The sequence below is a fragment of the Protobothrops mucrosquamatus genome, unplaced genomic scaffold (genome assembly GCF_001527695.2).
Source record: "Protobothrops mucrosquamatus isolate PMUCROS unplaced genomic scaffold, P.Mucros_1.0 scaffold1102, whole genome shotgun sequence".
In the NCBI taxonomy this organism is placed as follows: Eukaryota; Metazoa; Chordata; class Lepidosauria; order Squamata; family Viperidae; genus Protobothrops; species Protobothrops mucrosquamatus.
Window position 1 is genome coordinate 266,692 of NW_015387323.1, and position 26,374 is coordinate 293,065.

The window sequence follows — 26,374 nt, forward strand, 5'->3', positions numbered from 1 at the left end:
CATTTTCCACTCCCTTATTTTAGGGTCATGGTTCACATCTTCCAATCAACTTGGAAGATGTGATTTACTTCCGGTTTCTTTCTCCCGGGCTATCCTTATGCTCCTCCCCCTTTCCTGGTTGCTGGTTTAACTATATAAATACCAGACAGTTCTGCACATTGTCAAAGCAAGAATATACAGTATTTGCAGCGTTGACACTGGAGCAGACCCCAGGACCGCCTGTGTGTCACTGGGCCGTTCCGCTGATCGGGCCTCGATCACCTTGGGACGTACTACAAGCTGGGTAGCATCCTGGGGGGCTGGCTCCACCCCGTCAGCCTCAGACGCCTCAGGCCCTTCCCCTGCAGGCCCCAACTCCTGGGTTCCCTCAGCCATTCCCCCAGCACCGAGGAAAGACAGGCAAAGCTGGCTGTCTACCAAAGGCAACGGGTGGGGACACAGGGAAAGGGAAGGAAGAAAAGAGGAGCGCTGACTTCCTGTCAGAAATCCTCACCACACCCCGGCAAGAACACACGGAGCCGTCAAGTTCACAGGTGGCTGCTGGTTTTACTTCAGGAATCTCTGGCATGCAGTTACAACGATAGTCTGCTATCAAAGTCAGCGCTGGGAGCAACTGCCTCCCAGCGCTCTATATACACAACCGCTAATCAACCCCACCCCCCGCCCATCTAACCAGCATCCGGATGCGTAAGCTTAAACGGCCAGGTGAGACACACTGCTGCCTTTCAGCCTCATGTGTGTTCCCGCCCCAGCCGGCTGTGCCTCAGGCCGCTCCGCCAGCCCTCGACCCCAGCCGGCTGTGCTTCAGACCGCTCCGGCGGCCCTCGACCCCCTGCTGTTCGGCGGCCGCTCCGGCGGCCCTTGACTGCAAGCCCTGTCAGCTGTTTGGCGGCCCATTAGCTGTTCGGCGGCTGCTCCGCCGGCCCTCGGCTCTGTGCCTTCGGCGGCCCGTCAGCTGTTTGGCGGCCCATCAGCTGTTCAGCGGCTGCTCCTCCGGCCCTCGGCTCCGAGCCTTCGGTGGCCTGTCAGCTGCTCGGCGGCTGAGGGACGCAGCCAGGAACACAAGCAGGCTTGCCCACGCCGCCGGGGAAGTCATCCAGCGCTGCGCCTGTCAGCTGGCCGAAAGCAGGTGGGATTTTCGGTGCCGGCCACCGGCGTCGTCCTCCACCCCACATGCCATCCTTAAACCTCCCCCCACCCGTTTATGTCGAGCCCGGAGGGCTTGACAAAAGAGGCATGAACCTCATTTCTTCCTAAGAGTTACTTTCTTTTACTGTCCCAAAGCTGTACTGGCCTCCCAGTAAATCCTTTTCTAAATTTCCAGCCGTCTTTGGTTTCTGAATATTTTATGGCTGAAATTACCATTTTAGTTTCTCTGGGAAAGTATGTTTGGTTAGAGACTTTTAGTTTAGCCTTCCCAATATCTTAATACAAATTTAAAAGTCACTAAACTAATCTCTGATTATATGGAAATAACATCCATGGTCTTGCATTACTATTATTAGACTTTTATCCCACCTAGATTGATTGATTGATAACTCAAGATGGCAAACACACCTAATGCTCCTTCATCCTGTTTTCCTCACAACAACAACCCTGTGAGGTGGGTTGGGCTGAGAGGGAATGATTGGCTCAAAGTCACCCAGCTGCCTTTCATGCCTAAGGTGGAACTAGAACTCACAGTCTCCTGGCTGCATGGTGGCTGGGGAATTCTAGGAATTGAAGTCCACACATCTTAATTTTGCCAAGTTTAAAAACACTGCACTACACCAGACAGACTGTCTTGTATGGATCTTGTGATCGTTCCCTGCTTTGCAAGGCCTCTTTTCCTGAGGGTTGTTTTAGCAACCAATATGTTGCCAGATGCTGAGAGATTAGTCCCGTCCCACTGGCAACCAGAGGTGAAATTTGTAGGCCGACATTTTCTGAAAGGATGCAGTTACCATTGCTGCCTCATATTTGCATTCTTTTCTGCTTCTTAGCGAAATTTAATCGGAAGCAACATTTGGGGTGTGTGGCTTAAACCCTACACGTGTCATTTGTATGAAGAGTCAGATTAATAACAATGTTAAATCATAAAAAGGAGGCTTTGCACTAATATACACATATATATATATATTTCTGCCTCTTTTGCTCTTTGAAGAAAGCACTGCACCTCCGGGCCACTAAAACGTTTCGGGACTCTCAAGGTATCATGAGGAAAACTGGAGAAGAGTGGTTGGTCACCATGGTGGAAACTGAAGCCCACATCCCTGATGTGTATGAGGAAGTGCTGGGCATTATTGACATCACCACCCTGAACAGTTGCCAGTATTGTGTAGTTTGTGACCCGATAGGCATAGATGGAAAACCTCAGCTTGGGCAGAAGAAGGTCATTAAGGTATGTATCTTTATCTCAGAATCATGAAGGACTCTTAATGACATACAGGTAGTCCTTGACTTTAGGGCCGCAACTGAGCCCAAAATTTCTGTTGCTAAGCGAGACAGTTGTTAAATGAGTTTTGCCCCATTTTATGACCTTTCCTGCCATAATTGTTAAGTGAATCACTGCAGTTGTTAAGTTAGCAACATGTTCTAAGTGAATCTGGCTTCCCCATTGACTTTGGTTGCCAGAAGGTCACAAAGACTGGTCACGTGACTCTGGGACACTGCAGCCGTCATAAAGATGAGTCAGTTGCCAAGCATCTGAATTTTGGTCACGTGACCACGGGGATGCTGCAATGGTAGTAAGTGAGAAAAATGGTCATTAGTCACTTTTTTCAGTGCTGTTGCAACTTCAAATGGTCACTAAATGAATGGTTGTAAGTCGAGGACTACCTGTACTGTTACCATTCAGCAGGTCAGCCCTAGGGATTATAACAGAACTCCCTAAAGCAGCCTCTCCTTCAAGAGAAGCTGGTCTGCATCTCCTACTGGGAGGCAGATTAGGAAGCTGGTGTTATAAAATACTTTTTTTAGATGCTATATCCGTGGTAAATGATTTGGGAAGTAACCTTGATAGTATCCACAGCTCCTGCTCTCTTAAACCGTGTTGCTCCAGAGAGCAGGAAAGCAATTGCCACTGAAGCAGATTTGGGCTAAACATTGGGATAAACTTGCCAGAAATCACAGTTCTGATAGTGTGCAATGACTGTTCAAAGTTATAATTGGACTTGAAAAAAGTTACGATCTGTCCCAAAAGTTAACAACTGTCGTACCACCCCTGTGATCGTGTGATTCCATTTCAGGTGCTTGGCATCTGGCCCGCATTTACAACCACCTGCAGTGTCCTGCAGCCACGTGCTCGTGTTTAGTGACTTTTTTGCCATTTTGTGGCAAAAATCGCCCATTGGAAAAGCTCGATTTGGACTTGCAATGATGTGATTCGCTTAATGACTGCGGTGTCTTGTTCAACAACAGTCATAAAAGGCTCATAAAATTGAGTCTGAGCATGTGGTGACTCTGCTTGTGACCACAGTAACTTACAAACAAACTTCCATGCTCAATTGTGATGGTACATTGAGGACTACCTGTATTAAGCTCTCTGTATTAAGCTCTGTTTTTCGTTAGGGATACTTGAAATTGGCTGGCGACTTTTGGTGCATATGCAGCCCTGAAACTCAGGCACGTTGCAGTCAAATTTCAGTAATGGGATTTTGGCTCATTTTGGGGAACTCAAAGGATGGGAGAGGCCTCTTGAAGACTCCTGTTCCTATTCTCCATTTTAAACTCTCTCCAAGGTGCTAATTGTGGGTTGAAAAAAATTGGCTACACTTTTTCTGATTATATAACTGTGTTACTGATCTGCCTTCTGCTGCCTTTTCCCTCATCTTTTCAAATCTACCCAATTGTGTTTCAGCACATCAGATGAGCAGTTACCACTTAGTATAATTAACAAGAAATGTAGACTTGAATTCTTTATATAATAGCTGTACCCTGCACGCATTCTTACATCTTTTTATTCTATGGGATTTCTGCATGCATTCTTCTGTTACCATTATAGGAACTGAGAATTTAAACAATGGAGACATAATTTTCAAATACTAAGATTTTCCTACGAGGCCTTCTTAGAATCTCCCAGCTCTCTTTCCTCTCTATTTTTTTATCTACTATATCTACCCTGAGTAGACTGCAATTGAGCATGCAAATGAGTATTTTGAATGTGCTCTAAAAAAGTAGTTAAAAACAATCCATTGTGTTCCTGGCTTGTTTGGTGAGGCTTTTACACAGTATATAAAATCCTGTATATTTTATAATTCCATTTTTCCATCTGGTGGGATGGCCCCCCACCACACAGTCGCCATTTGCACAGGCAAGCTTCAATCAAGAAAAGTAATATACTGCTGGCCTTAGCCAATATCAGTTACTCACCTTTCCCATCATGATTAATGTGTGTGACATATTAAGTGATAACATTTGCCCAGCCTTCTCTGTGCTCAGAAGCTAAACAGGATTGGACTTTAGTCAATGCTTGAATAGAATTCTGGGCGTCCCACTAGGGAATCCTTGAGCTGTACACTAGACTTGGAAATCAAAACAACATCCCAGAAAAAAGCAGTGGCGAACTAATTGTGTACTGCTGCCAAAATTGAGGGGCACAATGGCTCAGCAGTTAAAGTTGCTGAGATTATCAGCTGGAAAGCTGACAGCCTGGATTTGAGACCTGAGTGCTGTGTGACAGGGTGAGCTCCCATTATTTGCCCCAGCTCCTGCCAACCTAGCAGTTCAAAAGCATGCAAATGCAAGTAGATAAATAGGTACCACTTCAGTGGGAAAGTAACAGCATCCTGTGTGCCTCGGTGTATAGCCATACTGGCCACATGACCACGGAAGTGTCTTCAGACAACGCTGGCTCCCTCAGCTAAGATACGAAGATGAGCACTGCCCCTTAGAGTTGGACATGGCTGGGCAGGGGAAACCATTACCTTTACCTTTTACCTGCCAAGAAACCAATAGAGGCAGTCACTAAAAATCAGACCAGTGAAGTAGATTTTAGATTTCACCTTTTCTAGACCATAAGATCTAGGCCAGGGCAGATCTTAACTTCCTGTTAATATGCATCTTTTACAGTATTTAAAGTTTTTATTGAAGTCCACGCATCTTAAAGTTGGTTGAGAAACACTGCACTACAGTTTCTGTTTCCAGGCTCAAAAATGGCAGACAACTTACCATTAATTTTTGGTGATAGTGATTGGAACTGGAGGATACCATTCTGGTAACTAGCCAACATCAAATTGACCACTTTACAGTTTAATAAATAGAGTTAGGCTCCCCCCCCCCCACACACACACTTTTTAAAACCAATGACTGACGATCATTCTTGAGTTTTCTCCAATTCTTGCTTCTCATTCTGCAGGGCGAGATATCATTTTTCCTACAGCCTGGAGAATGGTTGAAAGACGGGATCCAAGATATTTACGTCCTGTCTGAAGAAGATGGCCTCTTACTACGTGCAGTTCGTCCCATTGAAGACAAAAACGAGGTAGGAGGTGCTGAGTCTCTGATGGCCAGGGAGGATGGATGGGTTGCTACAGGTGGATATGACACTTCTTCTCCTTACTTTCTCTCTTACCCAGGACGATGAGGACATTCTGCGCAAGCCAGGTGACCGCTGACTGATCCGAGGCCCTCTGGAGTACATACCCCCTGCGGAGGTCGAAGTGATGGAGCAACGCCACGCTATTCCCCTGGCTGAGAATGAAGGCATTTATGTCTGGGATATTAAGACAGGGAAGGTGAGTGGAATAGATCCAGCAGTGGTTACTGAAAAAGCACATCAGTCTTTAGGAATGCAGACTTTTAGAGGTCAATTTTAGCAAAAGGACCACGGTTCTCTAATGTGGTTCATTACATTATTTATTAACTGCTATTCAGACAAAGCTCAAACTCAAATTCCTTTCCTTGCAAAAGGAAATCACAGTGCTGTGAAAAGGATGGTTATTTTTTTCAATCCTCTTCCAGAATAAACCAAGGAGCAAGAACTTGGTTCCCTCCCACCTTGTATACTTCTTCCGGGCATTGGCCACTATGGCAAGGACAGAGATGGTTATAGGACAATATAAGTAAGATATCAGTGAGACAACTTCAGTGAGCTTTGCTTGTCATGTAGGATCTAGTGCAGGGTTAGGCAACCTTGGCTCTTTTATGACTTCTGGGAGTTGAAGTCCATGAGTCATAAAAGAGCCAAGGTTGCCTACCTCTGATCTAGTGTCTTCTACATTTTAAATAGAAGCTAGCTATCAAATGTGTACAGCTAATCCTCGATGTACAACAGTTCATTTAGTGACCGAAATTACAACGGCACTGGAAAAAGTGACTTATGACAGTTTTTCATACTTATAACCGTTGCAGCATCCCCCACGGTCACGTGAACTAAATTTGGACATTTGTCAACTGACTCGTGATGGTTGCTGTGTCCCGGGGTCATGTGATCCCCTTTTGTGACTTTCTGACAAGCAAAGTCAGTGGGGAAGCCAGGTTGACTTAGCAACCGTGTAACTAACTTAACAACTGCAGTGATTCACTTAACAACCGTGGCAAGAAACATCGTAAAATGGGGCAAAATTCACTTAACAACTGTCTGGCTTAGCAACAGAAAAATTTGGGCTCAGTTGTGGTCGTAAATTGAGGACTTCCTGTAACTAAAAGAATAACAAGAAGCAGGGAGATTGTTTCTGTGGTTCTCACCTTTTGGTAGCTGTAATTCACTGGCTGCTGTTAGAAATTTGGAGTGCTAGCTCAGATAGATGATATGAAAAAGATCGGTAGTTCTTGGCATGTAGCTTCTCTTTGTTCCTTGATGGGATTGCTCTGTATTCTGTAACCTTCATTTCCTTTTCCACTATCTGGCATTTGAGGCATGTTTTAGAGGGAACAGATGTGATGGAAGGAGAAGTAGGTGTGATGGACTACAGCAGGGGTCTTCAAACTTGGCCCTTTTATGACTTGTGGACTTCAACTCCCAGAATTCCTCAGCCAGACATGATTCACTTAACTGCAGTGATTCTCTTATATGATAGCAACGTTCCAAAATATCGGGGGCTGCCCCAAAGAAGGGGGGGCAACCTATTTTCCAAAACACCAGAAGGCAAGAAAATAACGGATGGAAACTAATCAAGGAGAGAAGCAACCTAGAACTAAGGAGAAATTTCCTGACAGAACAATTAATCAGTGGAACTACTTGCTTCCAGAAGTTGTGGGTGCTCCAACACTGGAGGTTTTTAAGCAGAGATTGGACAACCATTTGCCTGAAATAGCATAGGGTTTCCTGCCCGAGCAGGGGGTTGGAGTAGAAGCCCTCCAAGGTCCCTTCCAACTCTGTTATTCTGTTGTTCTAGATCAGGGGTAGGCAACCTTGGCTCTTTTATGATTCGTGGACTTCAACTCCCAGAATTCCTGAGCCAGCATGGCTCTGTTCTAGGTCATAAAATGGGGCAAAACGTACTTAACAACTGCCTTACTTAGCAATGGAAATTTTGGGCTCAAATTTGGTCGTAAGTCAAGGACTTACCTGTACTGAGATGTTAAAAGATTGATATGCCATCAAAAATGCCATCATGGTTTCTATTTCAATATATTTAAATGATTATAAATTTATTTTTGTATATCAGCATATGGGCAAAGGATGGGTGGGCTCTAGTTCCATTTTCAAAATACTGTAATAGCACCTCTCCTCCTCCTCTTCAAAAAAGCCAAAATCCAGGAAGCAAATAATGCCTCTACCTACTTCAGATTTGCAGAAAAATAATTTATCATTAATCTCCATTAAAGCTGAAATGAAAGTAATAAGGGTCCAGAGCCTTCAAAAGGAACCTTTCACAGAAGGCTAGAAAGAAATATTCTAAACAATTGCTTGAAAATAAGCATTGTAAAAGAGTCTTGACAATGGGGAAAGGCAGCGCTGGATATTATTATCTTAAGCACTGTGCAAAATCTCATTTGTAACCTCACTTCTTCATTGAAGAAAAACTCCTGCTTTGTGGTTTCTGAATTACCTTGATAGAATAACAGAATAACACAGTTGGAAGGGACCTTGGAGGTCTTCTAGTCCAATCCACTGCTTCGGCAGGAAATCCTATACCATTTCAGACAAATGGTTGTCTAATCTATTCTTAAAAACATCCGGTGTTGGAGCACCCAAAACTTCTCAATCCAAGTCATTCCACTGGTTAATTGTATTAACGAACTGTCAGGAAAATTCTCCTTAGTTCTAGGTTGGTTCTCTCCTTGTTCTGTTAACTTAGTGCCAACTCTCAGCAGCCACATAAGATAGACCTTCTCTAGGACAGGGCTTTTCAACCTTTTCACCCATTGTACCACTTTTAGGATATGGCAACATCCGAGTACCACCAGTCGCCTAGCAAGGTGTCAAAAACTTGATCACCAAAAAAAAAAAAGGGAAAAAAAGTTATAAAGTACAGGTAGTCCTCGACTTACAACAGTTCGCTTAGTGACTATTTGAAGTTACAGTGGCACTGAAAAAAGTGCCCCCCAAGCCACAGCCGAGCAAGACACCTGCCTGCCCGCCCGGCGGCGCTCTTCCTCCTGTCCGAGGTTTTCATTGTTGTGAACATTTCTGTTGAGGATTGGCAGCAGGGGTGGGGTGGGGGGTGTTTGGTTTTTATTGCCCCTGCCTGCTGGGTGGTTGCAGCAGGTTTTGGTCACTTCACATGACCCTGGGACACTGTGACTGTCATAAATATGAATCAGTTGCCAAGCATCTGAATGTAAATCACAAGACCCTGGAGATGCTGCAGCATTCCAGCTGATCGGCGCTTCTTCTGGGCTCAGCGGAAGCGCCAGGATCAGCGCCGAGCTCCAGCTGGAGCCTGGCGCTGATCCTGGTGCTTCCGCTGAGCCCTGACAGCCCTGCAGCTCTAGCCGTCTCTCGCTCAGGCTTGTGCGGTGCTGCCACCGGTTCAGCTCATTCCCCTCCCCCGCTACCCCTTTTCTAGGATGGTTGTGTACCACCTGCCAGGTGCCAATGTACCACAGGTGGTACCCGTACCACTGGTTGAAAAGCCCTGCTCTAGGATGATGTGTCTCCAGCCTTGCTCTTGAGGTCTTCCAACAGTCCAGTGCAATTGTCCATTCATCTTGCTGCTGGTTATCCTCTTCATTTGAGACTCTAGAAAGAGTACAGAGAAGAGCAACAAAGATGATTAGGGGACTGGAGGCTAAAACATATAAGGAACGGTTGCTGGAATTGGGTATGTCTAGTTTAACGGAAAAAAGGACGAGGGGAGACATGATAGCAGTGTTCCAATATCTCAGGGGCTGCCACAAAGAAGAGGGAGTCAAGCTATTCTCCAAAGCACCAGAGGGCAGGACAAGAAGCAACGGATGGAAACTAATCGAGGAGAGAAGCAACCTAGAACTAAGGAGAAATTTCCTGACAGAACAATTAACCAGTGGAACAACCTGCCTCCAGAAGCGGTGAATGCTCCAACACTGGAAGTCTTTAAGAAGAGACTGGACAGCCATTTGTCCCAAATGGTATAGGGTTTGCTGCCTCAGCAGGGGGTTGGACTAGATGACCTCCAAGGTCCCTTCCAACATTATTATTATTATTATTATTATTATTATTATTATTATTATTGTTGTTGTTGTTGTTGTTGTTGTTGTTGTTGTTGTTGTTGTTGTTGCTGTTGCTGTTGCTGTTGCTGTTGTTGTTACTACTTTCCTTCCTCCTTTCCCAGTTTAATGGACTTCTTAAGGAAACTGGATCTTTACGTAACTTGTCCAAATTACAATGGATTTGAGGCTGGTCATTTGTGCTCTGGATTAATTTGTTTTATCGTCCATTTGTTTGCTTTTGGGGCCATCCTCAGAAATCTTCTCCAGCACTGAAGTTCAAAAGTGTCAATACTTTTCTTGAAAATCCAACTTTCACTTCCATGCTGCTATAGGGAAAATAATTGCTAACATGGAGAGCATCCTTGTTCTTTCAGAGCTATAGACAGATACCTCCTTTTTGTAGTGCTTCTGAAATAAAGAAGATTGCCCAGGAAATTCTACTAAATTTATGGGGATGTTATGTATTTTTATGTTTTCTACCATTTCTCACTCTCTTCCAGATTAGGGCTGTGATTGGCCACTCTTACATGCTGTCTCAGGATGAGGAACTGTGGGAGAAACACCTGCCTGCCCATGTGGAGGATTTGTTGACTACAGGCAGGGATCCTCTTCTTGATCGCTCCAAAGACAGCTCAGACAAGGGTGTTGTGTTGCCTCGTGATAAGACACGGGCTGTGTCTTACCGTGTCCCCCACAATGCAGCTGTGCAAGTTTACGACTACAAGGAGCGTAAATCCAGGTGAGAAAATTGACCTACAGATAGTCCTTGACTGACCACAATTGAGCTCAACATTTGTGTTGTTAAGCAAGGCAGCTCTTAAGTGAGTTTGCACCTCATTTTGTGATCTTTTGCCACGGTTGTTAAGTGAACATCTGCAGTTGTTAAGTGAATCATGCAGTCCTTAAACGAATCTAGCGTCCCTCATTCACTTTGCTTGTCAGAAGCCAGGAAAGTTACAAATAGTAATCACATGACTCTGGGACAGTGTGACTGTCATAAATACATGCCAGTTGCCAAGGGCCAAATTTTGATCACGTGACCAAGGGGATGCTGCAATGGTTGTAAGTGTGAAAAATGGTCGTAGCCCCAATATCAAGTTTCAAAGCACGGGTTTTGCTGGTGCGAAAAATATTGCTTCTCAGCTTGCCAACGAACTTGGGGGGAAGGGAGAGGTTGGTAATGCAGACTTCAAAGATTAAGAAGCCAGACCGTGAGACTCAAGGACATAACACCAGGCGTCTGGCCAGACCTAGAGATGCTTTCTCATAACAATATTTTTCTACTTGATTGGGCAACGTGACCTGACCCAGAGAGAGGAGGGAGAATTCTATATGGGTTTGGGAGGGGTCTTGCCAGGGCTGGTTTTGCTTTCATTAGTGCCGAAGTGATATACTCAATAAAGTTTTACATTAAGAGATCGGAATGTCTCGAAGGTGTTTGCTTGGTTGGGTTTGTCAGTCAGAACCTTGACACCGAAATTTGGTAATCTGGTCATTCTTTGATTTTGAGGTAGAGCCCAAGGAAGTGACCTTGAATTCCCTGTGGAATAAGAAATGAGCTTTGCCCATTCCAGACCTTAGACTTCAAGGAAAGTAGGTTGCTTGGTTGACTTTTAGAACTGCTGCTTTCTCATTTGTGATACTGTATTTTTCATTTATTTTCCATCTTTTATTCAAGAAGCATAAGATAACACATACTACTTGTCCCTTCTGGCCTTCTCCCATTTAATTTTGTGATGGCTAGCCCAGATAACCCAGTTAATTTCACCCACTATTAATAGCCACATTATTGCACTAATTATTAGCAGTATATTTTAATAAAGACACCAGTTTGTGCTCTCAGCTCTGCAACTTTAACACGCAAAATTAAAGGTAAGACAGCCCTTTAAAGGTTTAATAAAGGGCTGCCATGTCTTTAATAAGATCTCTTCACAAATTCAGTCTCTTGTGTTTCTTCCTGTTCAGTGAGGCTGAGAAGTGGATATATTCTGGTCTCTGATTCCTCCCTTTTCTCCCTACATTTTACTAAATTAGCACTCTTTTTCTAAAAGATTACAGATGTCCTTAATGCTTCTATGAAGTTAATATAATTATATTAAGTTGAGAATGGATTCATTATAAGAGTCCCAGTGGATCAGAAAGAATAAAATTTAATCTACTGGTTAGAAGAAGAAAAAAAGACATTTTCCTGTAGTTAAAAAAAGTAACTTAGACCATCATGTTAAAAATGCTAACATCACTTTTTAAAATGTTAATAATCTCCTTTTTACAACCCTGTAATCCCTTAATCTGGGGTAGAATTGGGGCGACTGGATGGAGCTGAGCATTTACTGGCTGGATGCCCTTCCTGACACCATGCGGAATTTGCAGCAGGCTAATAATCAAGGCTAAAATTCCAGGTAACACTATCAAATGCTGTTTGGAACCTCTGTGATTTAATACGATCTTCTCCTTCCTCCAGGGTGGTTTTTGGACCAGAACTAGTGCTACTGGGTCCAGATGAGCAATTCACAGTCCTGAGTCTCTCTGGAGGCAGACCCAAACACCCCCACACCCGCCGTTCTCTATGCCTCCTCTTGGGGCCAGATTTCTGCACTGACATTATCAGTATTGAAACAGCTGACCATGCCCGTCTCCAGCTCCAGCTGGCCTATAACTGGTGAGTGAAGGATAACTGGATGGATTGAAAGTTGGCCCAGGTCTTGATTAGAATGAGAGGATGGATCCCTTGTGTGGTGTTCTGGTCTTTTAAAGATTATAGAATCATGTGGCTAGATGGGACCATGGAGGTCTTCTCCAAATTCCTGCCCAAGGCAGGAGTCCTCATACTGCCTTGGACAAATTGTTTTCCACTCTTTTCTCGAAAGTCTCCAGCAATGAGGCACCTTCAACTCTGGGAGGCAGGCAAAATAGTTCTCACTGTCAGAAATTTTTTGGGTTTTTCAGACCTTTGGATGGTTTGGTGTTTCTGTAGTACTTTTATCATTGTATTTTGCAAGCCGGCAAGAGTCATAACAGATTGGACCAGCTGATCAACAAAATAAGAGTCGTCAACAATACAGTATTAATTTATTTAGGTTTCCTTCTATCTGTGTTTCGCTCACTATTTGCTGGAACTGTTTTGCACTTGCATAATATTCCTTACCTTGAAATGGAAGAAAGTGATGAGTATGTGTTTTTTTTAAAGTAAAGTGATTAAGTCTTTAAACAATTCTACCAAGGGGATATAAAATCAGTTACTCCCATTTAGCAATATCTATATAACAGTTACAAACCTTGGATGACTTTAAAAATACACTTTGGGGTCAGAAGTATATATTTCAATTGAAAGTCATATGAGGCCATCTAGCTATTTAAGTTATCCTTAATATATTTCAACTAGATCTTAAAGCTCCTTTCATTTTTAAATGTGAGCTAATCCTCAGTATGGCATATGGTACGTCTTCTTTATCAAATATATTTAATTGCCTTAATTCTCCATTCTGATTTTCTTAATGAACTATTTAAATCTGTTTTGAAAATATTTAAATATTGTCTGGGTGACTGCGTGACACTAAGAGATGTTTGTAACTCCCAAAAGTGCTTTCTTTCAAGAGGCAACTGGACTTTGCTTTTCCTTGGCGATGTTTCACTTCTCATCCAAGAAACTTCATTGAAGAAGCTTCTTGGATGAGAAGCGAAATGTCCACAAGGAAAAACCAAGGAAGTCCAGTTGCCTTTTGAAAAAGCACCTTTGGGACAACCGTGACCTGGATGACTGAGAATCTCCATAGATAAGTCACAATGGTCTGGTTCAGGCAAGCAAAGTTTTATCAACTCACTGTCGTCATCTCAGGTTTTCTTGGTAACTGTATATGGATCTGTTTTCCCATCAGGCATTTTGAGATTCCTTCAGCAGCTGAAGCAACCCGCCTTTTCTCAGTCCCAGATTTTATAGGCGATGCCTGTAAGACGTTGACCTCACGCATTCGGGGAGCTGTGGCTGCTGTCACCTTTGATGATTTCCATAAGGTGAGCTTAACTTTAGCTTCTCCTCCATGACTGTTGTCCCATCAGCTCCTCTGTCATTTATGTGTAAACCCCTATTTCCTTTTAAACTTGATATACTGCCCTTCAAAACCAAGAGTTAAAAATGCCGTGTCTCTTCCTTGTGGTTTTGTTTATCCATGACTGCAGATTGGAAAAGGTGAGAGGTGTGACTAGGGAGATGTTCCACATCTTCAGTGTTCAGTAAACTTTTCTTGAGACTTGGGCATTGTAGGGGAAATCCGATGTCTAGTGGTTTTCCAATCCATAGAGACAAAGCAAAACGTTTTCACTTATTATATAGATAATACAGATACTTATTATACAGATGTTCCTATTTGTTTTCGAAAGCTATTTGGTTTGCCTTGTGTTGGTTTCATTGGGTATTTGATTTTTATTGATTTATTTTTCATTTTTAATATACTACAAATTAAGAAAACAATCTTTAAGCTTAAAAAGATTAAAAGAAAAGAAAAAGAAAAAAATCAACCCCAAACAAACTAAGAAAGAAAAAAGGAACAGATACTCTTATATATTATCAATAGTGACAGATTTATTAGTAAATACACTACTTCTGTTTAATACAATAGGTACAAAATATTACAAAATTCTGCCACATCTAGACTGCAAAATCTAGACAGCCACTAGGTGGTAGCAAAGAGTTGGATGTTTATCACTTTGCTGCCATCTAAAGGATGCTTGATTTTTGCAGCCCAGATATGTTAACCCAAGCAGAGGGCCCCAAAAGGAGCTGTCAGAGAAGAGTTGCATGGAAGGAACCACTTTGATGTAGTGGTTAAAGTGCTGGCATAGAAACCAGGAGACTGTGCATTTTAGTCCTACTTTAAGCATGAAAGCTGGCTCGGTGACTTTGGACTAGTCATTCCCTCTGAATCCACCTCACCTCACAAGGTGTTCTGGAGAAAATAGGAGATAGGTGTCTTATGTACAAAATAAAGGTGGGATGTAAACTGGGGGAGGGGAGGGGAGGGGAAGAAAGGGGAATTAAAAGATGCTGCTTATAGTTTCTCCACTGCTGCTTCCAAGTCAGCTGTGGTCTCGGAAGCAACCAACTGCCAGTGCTGGAACAGAGACCTTGGAAGAATGGAGATTCTTGTCCTTAGACTGCTTTCTTCCTCTTATCTGTCTCTTCCTCCTTGCTGCATGTCGAGGAACAAGGGGACAGAGAATAGGCATTTGATTCCAGGACTGCAAAAATCCATTCAACTACAGAAAAGTCTAATTTGTTTGGAGTTTTGCCGCCCAGGTAAGATAAAATCAAGAGAGAAAGACTTGTGGGGTCCTTGATGCTCTCTGAGCTTGGTTTTTTTCTTGCAGAGAAAGACTTCCAGGTGGGAACGCAGTGACCCGAGTGCTGGAGGAGAAATGTACCTTAGGTCAGTGTTTCTCAACCTCAGCAACTCTAAGATGTGTGGACTTCAACTCCCAGAATTCCCCAGCCAGCATGATGACTGGGGAATTCTGGCCGTTGAAGTCCACGCATCTTCAAAGTTGCCAAGCTTGAAAAACACCGTTTTAGATTATTGTGAGGGAAGTCACTGTGAGGTGAAGTGAAGACAGACTTTTTGAGTGGGTTAACAGTTAATATTTCTATTCTTGAATTATCTTACTTAAATTGATGTTCCTAGAACTCAAATCGGCTGATCTGTGCTGCTGTCTTTGGGTTTGATGGAGAAGGGACCCTGCGCAACTCCTTATGCTTTTCCCCAAACGGCCTAGTCATCAGCAGCGTTGATATTCAAAGTGTGGAGCCAGTGGACCAACGGACACGGGACGCCCTCCAGCGCAGTGTGCAGCTCGCCATTGAGATCACCACCAACTCTCAGGAAGCTGCTGCTCGGTATGGAGCAACTGGGGTGGGAAGCAACCGGGTTCCCCCTATTCACTTGATATCATTAACAGTATGTGTAACTTGCCCCAGAATCTCTGGCCAATTTAAATTTATTTATTTGATTTTTATTTCACTTTTATTACTGACAAGTAACTCAAGGCAATGAAATACCTAACATTCCTTCCACCTCCTATTTTCCCCACAACAACAACCCTGCGCGGTGAGTTGGGCTGAGAGATAGTGATTGCCCCAAAGCCACCTAGCTGGCTTAATGACTAGAACCCACAGTCTCCTGGTGATTAAGGCTATTTTCCCCAAGGAGGGGATGACAAGGGTGGGTGATCTCTTCAGATTGCAGGGAAAGGTTAACAGAGAACATGCATTTATACTATGGTGGTTATAGGCGCTGAGTGAGCATAGACTATGGCAGTGATGGCGAACATTTTAGAGACCGAGTGCCCAAACCCACTTATGCCCAACCCTAAACCCACTTATATATCGCCAGGTGCCGGGTGGGCGTGCCCCATTGTGAGGGTGTGGCCCATTGAGTGGGTGTGGCCCATTGGGTGGGCGTGGCTGCGGTGGTAACGGCAGACTGGGTGGGACTAAAAAGTTCAATAAATCAATTCCAACTTTGTGATATATTTTTTTCCCCCGAGAAGTTGAAATTGATTGAACCTTTTTGTTTTGCACACGGCGGAGGCCTAAAGGGAAAAGGTTTTATAAAACCCAGCTGAAGGCCTAGAACTGGGGTGATGGCACGTGTGCCCACAGAGAGGGCTCTGCGTGCCACCTGTGGCATGCATGCCATAGGTTTGCCACCACGGGACTATGGGTTTCTACCTCCAGCCAGAGAAATGAAAGGGATCGCTGAAGGTTTTAGGAGCTACCAGGAAAAAATAAATTTTGATACAGAGGGCACCCCTCCTTTTGAATAAGCAAAACCACAAATATGGAAAAGTTCTTGGTTTTGGTCACTGTTTTACTTTCCTTGGCTTGTGAAAGGGTCAGATATGAAGATATGTGACAAACACCATTTCTGTGACTTCTGAAATGTCTGCTCTTGCTGACCTAATTCAACTGCAGCTCTGTCACTTTAAGGACAGTTTGAAACGCCTAACCTTTTCTCCATGGCCATTCAAATTTCAAAGTCTGTTGCTGTAAAGGAATGTAGTCTGGATTCCCAGGAGGGACTGGGTGCATTCCCGAGGAACAAGTGACCACACAGTTCTGATGTGAAAGAGGGTAAAGATGGCTCCTCCTTAACAGTTCCTAGAGTGTATGTTTTATGTGGTTGGTAGCCTGCTCTAGTTTGGCAAGATTTTATCTAGAGGTGAGGAACAATAAAGAAATCTGCTTGGAAGAATTACAACATGTCTTTCTTGGTTTTTGGAGTCTGACCATTGCTTTCAAATCATCAAACAACCTACAGAATTCCCACTGATCACTTACAGTGGTACCTCGGTACTCATCGTTAATTGGTTCCGGGAGCTGCAATGAGTACCAAAAACGATGAGTACCAAACAAATTTTTCCCATAAAGAATAATATAGTGAGTTACAAGGCAGCCAACACTGAAAAGTTCTAGCTTGGGCATTGAGTACCAAACCAACAGTGAGTATTGGGACAAAATCTTCACATCAAAATGTGTTGATTACCAAATTTGATGAGTTTCAAAGCAGTTGAATACCAAGGTACCACTATTCTTCTCAAGCTTCTTGTTTACTCAAAAACAAAGAAAAATGGAAACAGCCTGTTCTTTCCTTTCTGACAAGCTCTTCTAATTTACACCTGGAGAATGCCTTTGAGCTTTTCCCGGAATAAAGAGATGGATCTTAGGTAAGCTTGTTTCCCTTTTGGGTGTTTGTTTCCCCTGATCCACTGGCATCCTCTCCCTCTCCAGACATGAGGCAGAGAGGCTGGAACAAGAGGCCCGAGGTCGTCTTGAACGGCAGAAAATCCTTGATCAGGCTGAGGCAGAACGAGCCCGGAAGGAGCTGCTGGAGCTGGAAGCACTGTGGTGAGTGTGCAGGATCCAGGTTTTAAGGAAGAACTATGGACATTTGTTCCAAACTTACTTCTTTCCTGCTCTCTGAGGTCCCAGGCAGTGCTAGCTAAGAGCTGGACTCCCTAAATCTGGAGATTGCAAGTTTGGGAAGGCTGATCTAGCCTTTGATTGCATAGTGCAGGGGTAGGCAACCTTGGCTCTTTTATGACTCGTGGACTTCAACTCCCAGAATTCCTGAGCCAGCCATGCTGAGGGGAAAGGGAGAGGTTTCCAAGCTGAGCCATGCTGGCTCAGGAATTCTGGGAGTTGAAGTCCACGAGTCATAAAAGACCCAAGGTTGCCTACCCCTGGCATAGTGAAATGCAGTTTCTAAAGGCTCTTCTTCCACTTTCCTATATTTCCAGCACGGCTGTTGAGAGCACAGGGGCAGCCAAGGCAGAGGCCCAGTCCCGAGCAGAGGCAGCCCGAATTGAAGGAGAAGGAGCTGTTTTGCAGGCCAAGCTGAAGGCTCAAGCTACTGCCATAGAGACGGTGAGTCCTGCCAGTCGTGCCATAAACTTTTCTGGGCTAACTTGATAGATGACTGATGATAGTTGCTCGTCAGACTAAGAAGAACATGCTGAATTTTAAAGTCTTTAGATTACATCCATTGTTTTATATGCAGATAAATTTTGCTCATAGAATGGGTATCTTAATAAACTTTAGGTGGGAAAAATAAAGGCAAACTAGAGAAGACCAATCAGCTGATATAACTTCTCTAGTAGGGAGTAAGAGAAAAAATGGTATGCAATAGTGCGGCATAAATTGTTGCCAGAGTATTTAAGAAATCACATTGGTAGCTACTTTTCTTCCACTCTGATGTTTGGATTCGGCTTGTGTCCAAGATGCAGCCCGTTCACCATCCTCTCTCCCTCCCTTATTCTCTAAACTTTTCCAGGAATCAGAACTGCAGCGTCTTGCACAAGCCCGGGAACAAGAGCTGCACTTTGCCAAAGAACAAGCCGACTTGGATGTGAGCCGCGCAGAAGCTCTGGCTGCTATTGAAGTTAAGAAATTTGAAGCTGTCATCAAATCCCTTGGAGCCAACACTATCCGGGACATTGCAGTGGCTGGGCCAGAGATGCAGGTGAGAAGCAGAGAAAGGAAGAGGGAGGAGGAGAACATTGGCCTTCCAAATAATGGGTGTGCTTAAACTCAAAGTTTACTCATTTTGAGTTAGAATGCAACAGGTACTAGGGAATGTGGACTGTGGCTTCTAGTCTACAAAAAAACCCCACTGGCAATGAGGTCAGATCAGCCTTCCCCAGTATGGGTTTCCTCTAATTCTGGTTGGGAAATTCTGGAAATGTCAATTTTGGAGATTCTCAGTCATCCAGGTCATGGTTGTCCCAAAGGTGCTGTTTTTCAGGAGGCTACTGGACTTCCTTGTTTTTTTCTTTGAAGAAGCTTCTTCAGCTCTGACTGGATGGTGGGGAATGGAAGGATTTATATTCCTTACAGACAGCTGGTCATTTGCATTCTTTTAGAAAGTCACTTGGAGGTTTATCTATGTCCTCAGAGTCACCTGAGTAGTGCAAATGGGTGTGGAGCCTTCTTGGCTGCAGGATGTTTTCTGCCCTGTGTCCCTTCACTGTTGAAGACAGGCGCTGGCTGTTGGGGATGAGTCTGTCTTGTCTGCATCTCAAACTGAAACGCAAATGGTTCCTGTAGTCTGCAATGTTTTCTGGAAATCCTTCATACTCCCGCACCATTCGAAGGGTGTTCATCCCAAAGTGCATCGCTAAATGTCTATGGAGATTCTCAGTCATCCAGGTCATGGTTATCCCAAAGGTGCTTTTTCAGGAGGCAACTATCAATTCTACCATATCTGGAGAACACCAGGCTGGGCCAAATGGCATGAAGACCCAAGGCAGGGGTGAACATTCCTACTAATCTAAGCACGGGGCACAGTAAACTATAGGTAGTCCTCGACTTACAACCACAGTTGAGTCCAAAATTTCCATTGGTAAGCAAGACAGCTGAGTTGTGCCCCATATTATGATCTTTTTGCCACAGTTGTTAAGTGAATCACTGCAGTTTTTAAGTGAATCATGCAGTTGTTAAGTGAATCTGGCTTCTCCCTCCCATTGACTTTGCTTGTTAGAAGCCAGCTGGGAAGGTTGCGAATGGTGATCACACGACCGCGGGATAGTGCAGCCGTCATAAATACATGCCAGTTGCCAAGCACCCAAATTTTGATCATGTGACCATGGGGATGCTGCACCGGTTGTGTGAAAACTGGTCATAAGTCATTTTTTTTCAGCTTCAAACGGTCACTAAACAAATGGTTATAAGTCGAGGACTACCTGTACAAGAGCAGGAGCAGCCAGCCACATATCTCAGATGCCACAATGTGATAGCAAATTAGAAATATTCATCTGAGATTTTGAAACCCTGATGCATGACTTTTTGCTTTCTATTCCTTGCAGGTCAAATTGCTCCAGGGTCTGGGAATCCAGTCCACCCTCATTACAGATGGTTCTTCTCCTATTAACCTCTTCACAGCTGCTGGAGGACTGCTGGGGATCCTGCCCAAGCCTTCGGAGACATGGAATCAAGAGTATCAAGATCAATACTCTCTATTATTACTTAATGAGTGTCTTACAAGAACATGCCGGGGGACCATGTGCTATAATACTGTGCTTCCCCAGAATGTATGAATCTTTTGATGGGGGCAAAGTATAAAATAAACATCTTTTCTGTTGCATAGCATCCTCTGCTTTGCTATTATTTTTTGGGGGAATGATTGTTCTTGGGAACAACGATAGAACCTGGATGGGTGGGGTGGTGGAATCTTGGCTGTTGTGGTGGAAAAGTCAGCTGGAATGTGAGGAGAGAAGCATGCACTGTGAGGTCATCGAGTATGTGTGTTTAGATGTGAGAGAGAGACTGATCCATTATGCCAAGCCAAGTGTAGTCTTTGTTTCTCTGCATCTTATGCAATTTTGCAAATCTCTCCAAGGAAAAATGGATTGATCAACTAATGGAAGGTGAGCCCAGGCCCTCCTGCCCAACTTTCTCCATTTATCTAAAATTTAATATTATCCACCTTAATTCTACAGTTACACCTACTGCAAGAAAAGTAAATCTAGCTTGGTGTGCTTAGTTCAAGCACAACAGATCTCGGGTTAAGTTCCTGCATCTCTGGTTAAAACAGTGGCCATATGTGGTCAGATCTGCTACCATCTAGTGATAATCCATGTTTTTGCAGACAAGCTATTGTAACTAATTAAAAGGAAACTTCAATCTTCGTTTGGGATTATATAACACCAAGCCATGGTTTGTTCAACTATGGTCTGGCAAAATAACACAATCTCATTCAGCATACCAAACTAGAACCAAATCATCCATATGAGGAATGAACCCAGACTCTAAAAAGGTGAAGTCAAGATTATTTTATTGTTAACGAATCCACTCTTTGAAGTTTTCAGCATAAATTTCAGCAGCTTCTTAAAGCCTGTGTGCATCTGAAAAAAAAATCTGTTCACAATATAATTCCACAAATCTACATGGATGCGGGTTTTATCTCAGAATTGTGTTTAGGTAGCGTCTCCAGCATAGTGTGAAAAGGCTAACCTCAATGCCAGACCAAAGTTGATTCTAGTTCTGTGTTAACACTATTTAAAAGTGATTAATGCCTTTTTAAACTACAAAAGAGATGTTGAAATGACTTGGGAAATTTCAAGAGCTTACTATCATAGCGGTATCCACATATAGTCATACAGAAAAAAATATTTTGATAAACTCCAGCACTTTTTCATTAGTTCCTGGCTATATGCATTGCAGTCAGAAAACGTTTGTTCATTTTATAAACAAAGACCCGGGGAACAGTTAATTGATCACACAATTGATGGGAATTGAATGCTTAAAAGAGACCTTCCATAAAATGTTAAAGGAAAGAAGGTAGATAGAAAAGTTATGACTGAATGTAAGGATGGTTACGTTTGAAGAATAAAGTGATTATCCACCAGCTCTGAAAAGAGATATAAAAGTAAGGGAAGGAAGATACTTTGTCCTTGATCAGTAGTAATATGAAACCAATTTAAGAAGTGTTAACTTCCCTTTCACATCAAGAATGCTTTCCTTGTTCTCTGATGGATGTGCTTCTTATTTCTTTGGCCCACAGCACCGGCAGAAAAACTAGAAGATGCCAATGAGACAATGGAGTCCCATGAGGCACTCTGGTTTGACTACCCTGACTCCGATAAAGAGAAGATCCTAGCTGTCTATAAGTTTATTGGAGAAAAGCCCGAATGTATTGCTCCAAGTGAGATGTCAGTTTGTATTCACCTCTAGGGCAGTGGACTTCAACTCCCAGAATTCCCTGGCTGGCTGGGGAATTCTGGGAGTTGAAGTCCACCCATCTTAAAGTTGATAAGGTTGAGAAACACCGTTCTAGGGATTGCCAGAATCCCCCCTGGGAAGACTGAAATCAGGCAACAGGCAACACTTGAAAACTAGCATGGGGCTAAAAGAAGCATACGTTGCCCACGCGTGTGATGTATCTTCCCTTATGTTACAGCTCTCATTCCTCCCTCTCCCCCCTCCTCCATGTTGGGGCTTCTAAACCTGTTTATTAGAAAAGGAAGTCCAAGGGAGGATCACTTGCTTGACGCAACACATAGACTATGCCTCCAAATCCCTGCCCTAGCTTTTTTACAGGATTCCTGCTTGTTAGATCCTAAGCCAGTAAACAACCCTCCCAGCTTATTTCTGAGCAGTGGGCTTCTTCAGTCTCTACTAGAGTTGTGGTGGCCCACGATAAGCCCCCTTTCTCTCTCTTTTCCAGGCTCCTTCCCTCAGCTGCTGTGCTACATCCTGGTGGGATCCATTCTCCTCATCCTGCTGTTCTTTGTTTTTCAGATTGTCCAAGCGTAAGTGTTGCACCAGCCCACATCTTTTAGGCCTTGGCTGGAACCCCTTCCCCTGGTGCTCTCAAGAGCCACATTTTGTGCCCACCCATTTCCTCCCGGATCTGATTTCCCATCCTTCCTCATTCCAGGCTTTTCCGTAAACAACACAACTAGAGAAGACTACTAGAGTTCCTGAGCCAAACGGCTTGTCCTCTGCTCTTTTCCACTGTCCTTCCTGTTAAGTAAAAGGCCTTTGAATTTGTATGCATTTGCAAGATATTAATTGATGAAGAAATAACGCATCAGGCTAGAAAGTGGGAGACTCTGAATTCAAGTCCCACCTTAGCCATGAAAGCTGGCCAGGTGACTTTGGGCCAAACACTGGAAGACAGTGAGTTCTAGTACCATCTTAGGCATAAAAGGTGGCTGGGCCGGTCCCTCTTTCTCAGCTGAACCCACCTCGCAATATTGTTGTGGGGAAAATAGGAGGAGGAAGGTGTGCTGGATATGCTTGCCACCTTGTGTTATTTGTAAAAATAATAAAGGCGGGATACAAATCAGCAAAGAAATAAAAGTTTAAAGAGGGAGAGTTGTAAAGACAGCTATGTGATCCTCCAAGGTTTTAGGGAAAGAGTGATCCGAATACTGTACAGTATACTGTACAGGGCTCGGCAAGACACATGGGTCTGGGGATTTGGAATTAATAAATGACACACACAGCCCCTCTGCTGACAGTAGATAAAGGCTCCTTTAATACTTGGCAGACCTTGGGTTATAAATACATTCCCCCCTGCTCTTTATTTACAGCTAGATTCCTGCCCTATGAAGTGAAGAAGGGTCCAGGAGTGAGCAGTGAAGGAATTCTGTGCTGAACAGAGGAAGATGTCAAGAGGAGCGGAATATGTGTTTCCCCTGCTTGGTTATTGCTATGGGGAGGAGGGCACATGTTTTTTAAGCAGCACCCCTCTGATCATCTTGCTACAGAGGATAAATATGTGTGTGTTTGTGTGTGTGTACTCACACCCACACCCACATATGAATGAATTAAATATCCTGGGTAGATGACATTCCAGTAATACTGAAGACCATGTATTTTACTAGCATCCCAAAAAATGATAAGTGTTTCCTTATTGGTTATTCTACAAATATAACTAATTCTGCTGATAGGTCCCCTATTGCTGCCTGGGGTGAGGGCAAGCCAAACCCAGTATTATTTCTCCATCGTGTTTACATGTGATAGAGATTCTGCAACTCTAAAGAAAATAGGATTGGGGGGAATTTGACTTAATCTTGCTATCCAATGGTATAACCCCTGCTTTCAGGTAATAGTATCACCCCATGCAAGCCACATGGGTCTCTCTTTGGCTAGCAATGCTCAGAAAATCTTAGGTCATCTAATCATAGCCTAGCAAGCAATAGCCACTATGCGTTCTTCAGCTTGGCAGAGTCCTGATGCATTAGAAACCTGGTTTTGCTCTACAGGCCAACATCCGGTTGATTATTGATCTACTTGTGCCCCACTAGCCTGAATATCTCCCAACATAGATAACCTCAGTATTCCTATTGGTTTAGGACTACACTCTGGTTCAAACCCTACCCAACTCATAGACATTTCAAAATACTGACAGCATTGCAAATTTAGAGGGTTTCCTTTGACAAAGGATTTCCACATAGCAAACCAAGGAATACTTTGGTTTTATGCCCTCTAAAGACTTCCTTTGAGACACCCCCCCTTCCCAGACCCTCCTGTTTACCTTTTGGCCTAGGAGCCAGCTTCCCCACTCCCTCCCATCACCCCAATAAATAAGTCATAGGGGAAAAAGGCGGCTTGTCCGTTTGCAGCTGTGGGAGGGGGCAAGAGAGCCATTAGTCCAGTGCCTGGGTATCCATCCTGTGCCCGTTTCGCAGTACTTGTTCCTTGGTGGTACCCCGGGCACGGAAGACACGGAACGCTCCGCGGCAGATGAGGCCAAACCAATATATCTGGGGAGCCATGAGGATGGCCGATCCCAAGTTGTACTCGGCAGGGATGGAGAAGGGTACACGGTAGAAGGGCAAGCCAGCATACTGCCCATATACCCAGTACATATATGGAAAGAGCAGGATTCGGCAGCAGAAGAATGTGAGTAGCATGGCCATGCCATTCACCTTGTGGAGAAGAGTGTGCTGCTGCTTGTACTGCGGAGAGAGGGGAGAAAAAGAGAGTTGAAAGGCAAATTCAGGTCGGGTTGGCTAACACTTCCACTTCTCTCTCTAGCACCAGGTAAGCCTCTTCTGCCTTCCCATTAGGTCTTTATTTAGATACGTACGGTCTCCCATCTTACCCTAGCAACTCTGGGCATCTAATAAATTATAATACCGTATAAAATGTCAACAAACCAAACAACAAATATATAAAACCTATACAGATAGTCCTCGACTTACGACCGGTGGTGGTTAAGTGAGTCACACACTCATTAAGGGAATCTGGTTTCCCCCACTGACTTTACTTGTCAGAAGCCAGCTGGGAAGGTTGCGAATGGCGATCACGTGACTCCAGGACTCTGCTGACTATCATAAATACATGCCGATTACCAAGAGCCCGAATTTTGATCATGGGACTGTAGGGATGCTGCAATAGTAATTTTTTCAGGTCAGCGGTAACTTTGAACGGTTACTAAGTCAATGCAGGTAGTCCTCGACTTAAAACAATCCATTTAGTGACCGTTCCAAGTTACATCATTGAAAAAAGTGACTTATGACCTTTTTTTCACTCTTAACAACTGTTGTAGCATCCTCGTGGTCACGTGATTTACATTCGGATCCTTGACAATTTATGATGGTTGCTGTGTCCCAGAGTCACGTGATTGCCTTTTGTGACCTTCTGACAAGCAATGTCAGATTCACTGAACAACCGTGTTACTAATTTAGCAACTGCAGTGATTCACTTAACAAATGTGTCAAGAGAAGTAGTAAAATGGGGCAAAACTCACTTAACAAATCTCACTTAGCAACACAAATTCTGGACTCAATTGCGGTCGTAAGTGGAGGGCTACCTGTGGTTATTAGTCAAGGACTACCTGTAATGTACACCAAGGTAAAAACCAATCTGAACCTTTCTCTTACCCCGCTCCCCTAAAAGAAGCTCAGTAGCAGATCGTACTCACCAGGATGAGAACCTTGCCCAGGCAGACAAAGGGGGTGCTGAGTTCAGCCATCAACATGCAACCCAGAAAGAAGTCACCTTTGCCTTGACGCCACAGCTGAAGGGGGGAAAGGGATAAACATGGCAGACCTGGGTGGGTGGGGCAGCATCTTCTAAAGCACAGCAACCTTATATGCAGCTTCTGCTGCATGGATCAATAGCCCATCCCTTCCCTTCCCGTCCTCATCTGTGCACTTGGACCCCCCCCTGGTCCCACTCACCACAGACACAGGGAAGCAAACCAACACCATGAAAAGATGGTGAATCACCATCAGTAATTCCTTGTGCAAGTAGGCACGGATGGCAGTGTGCAGCGTCTGGGTCTCAACGCATCTTGACTCATGCCCTTTGACCTGGTACCTGTGCCAATGGCACAAGAACATAGCATAGATATCATATATGAAGTAGGGGATGGCAAATTGGGTGTACTTGGAAGTCAGCCAGTGCCTGCAGGAGGTGAAAAGGGGTAAAGGAATATAAGCAGCTAATAGACACAGTAATCCCTGCAGATAACTTGAGCCATGAGCAAAGGGGATGGAAGAGCAGGACACTCTGGAACAGACTCAAGGCCACAATCAATGAGGAATTGATGACATGCTGATGTGCTTCACTCCCAAGGACAATGGTAACATAGATTCTACCTTGCTCACATCGTCCTGCTCTCTCTCTCTCTCTCTCTCTCTCTCTCTCTCTCCCTCCCTCCCTCCCTCCCTCCCTCCCTCTCCCACTCCCACTCCCACTCCCACTCCCACTCCCACTCCCTGATCCTGATCCTGATCCTGATCCTGATCCTGATCACAACCTTCTGCTCCTGGAGCAAATGTGGTCTCTCTCCAGTTCTCTTCCCCCGCTTTCTAC

General features: G+C 44.1%; 2 protein-coding genes across 2 annotated transcripts in view; one reads left to right on the forward strand and one right to left on the reverse strand.

Annotated features, from left to right (window-relative positions):
- The window catches only part of LOC107291276 (major vault protein-like), a 43,783-nt gene extending 21,426 nt beyond the window's left edge, over positions 1-22,357 (forward strand). Inside the window, 13 exon segments of the mRNA XM_015820265.1 lie at positions 2,144-2,380; positions 5,336-5,461; positions 5,556-5,714; positions 10,056-10,294; positions 12,017-12,214; positions 13,431-13,566; positions 15,231-15,442; positions 17,336-17,452; positions 17,845-17,971; positions 18,378-18,566; positions 19,909-20,092; positions 21,606-21,746; positions 22,269-22,357. Of these exon segments, the coding sequence (XP_015675751.1) occupies positions 2,144-2,380; positions 5,336-5,461; positions 5,556-5,714; positions 10,056-10,294; positions 12,017-12,214; positions 13,431-13,566; positions 15,231-15,442; positions 17,336-17,452; positions 17,845-17,971; positions 18,378-18,566; positions 19,909-20,092; positions 21,606-21,746; positions 22,269-22,357 (2,154 nt within the window).
- Positions 22,358-24,198: 1,841 nt separating this feature from the next.
- Positions 24,199-26,374, reverse strand: part of LOC107291277 (protein FAM57B-like) — a 19,229-nt gene continuing 17,053 nt past the window's right edge. Inside the window, exons 2-4 of the mRNA XM_015820266.1 lie at positions 25,738-25,963; positions 25,479-25,574; positions 24,199-24,510 (exon numbers count right to left, since the gene is read on the reverse strand). Coding sequence (XP_015675752.1) covers positions 24,199-24,510; positions 25,479-25,574; positions 25,738-25,963 — 634 coding nt within the window. The remainder of the gene's footprint in view (positions 24,511-25,478; positions 25,575-25,737; positions 25,964-26,374) is intronic.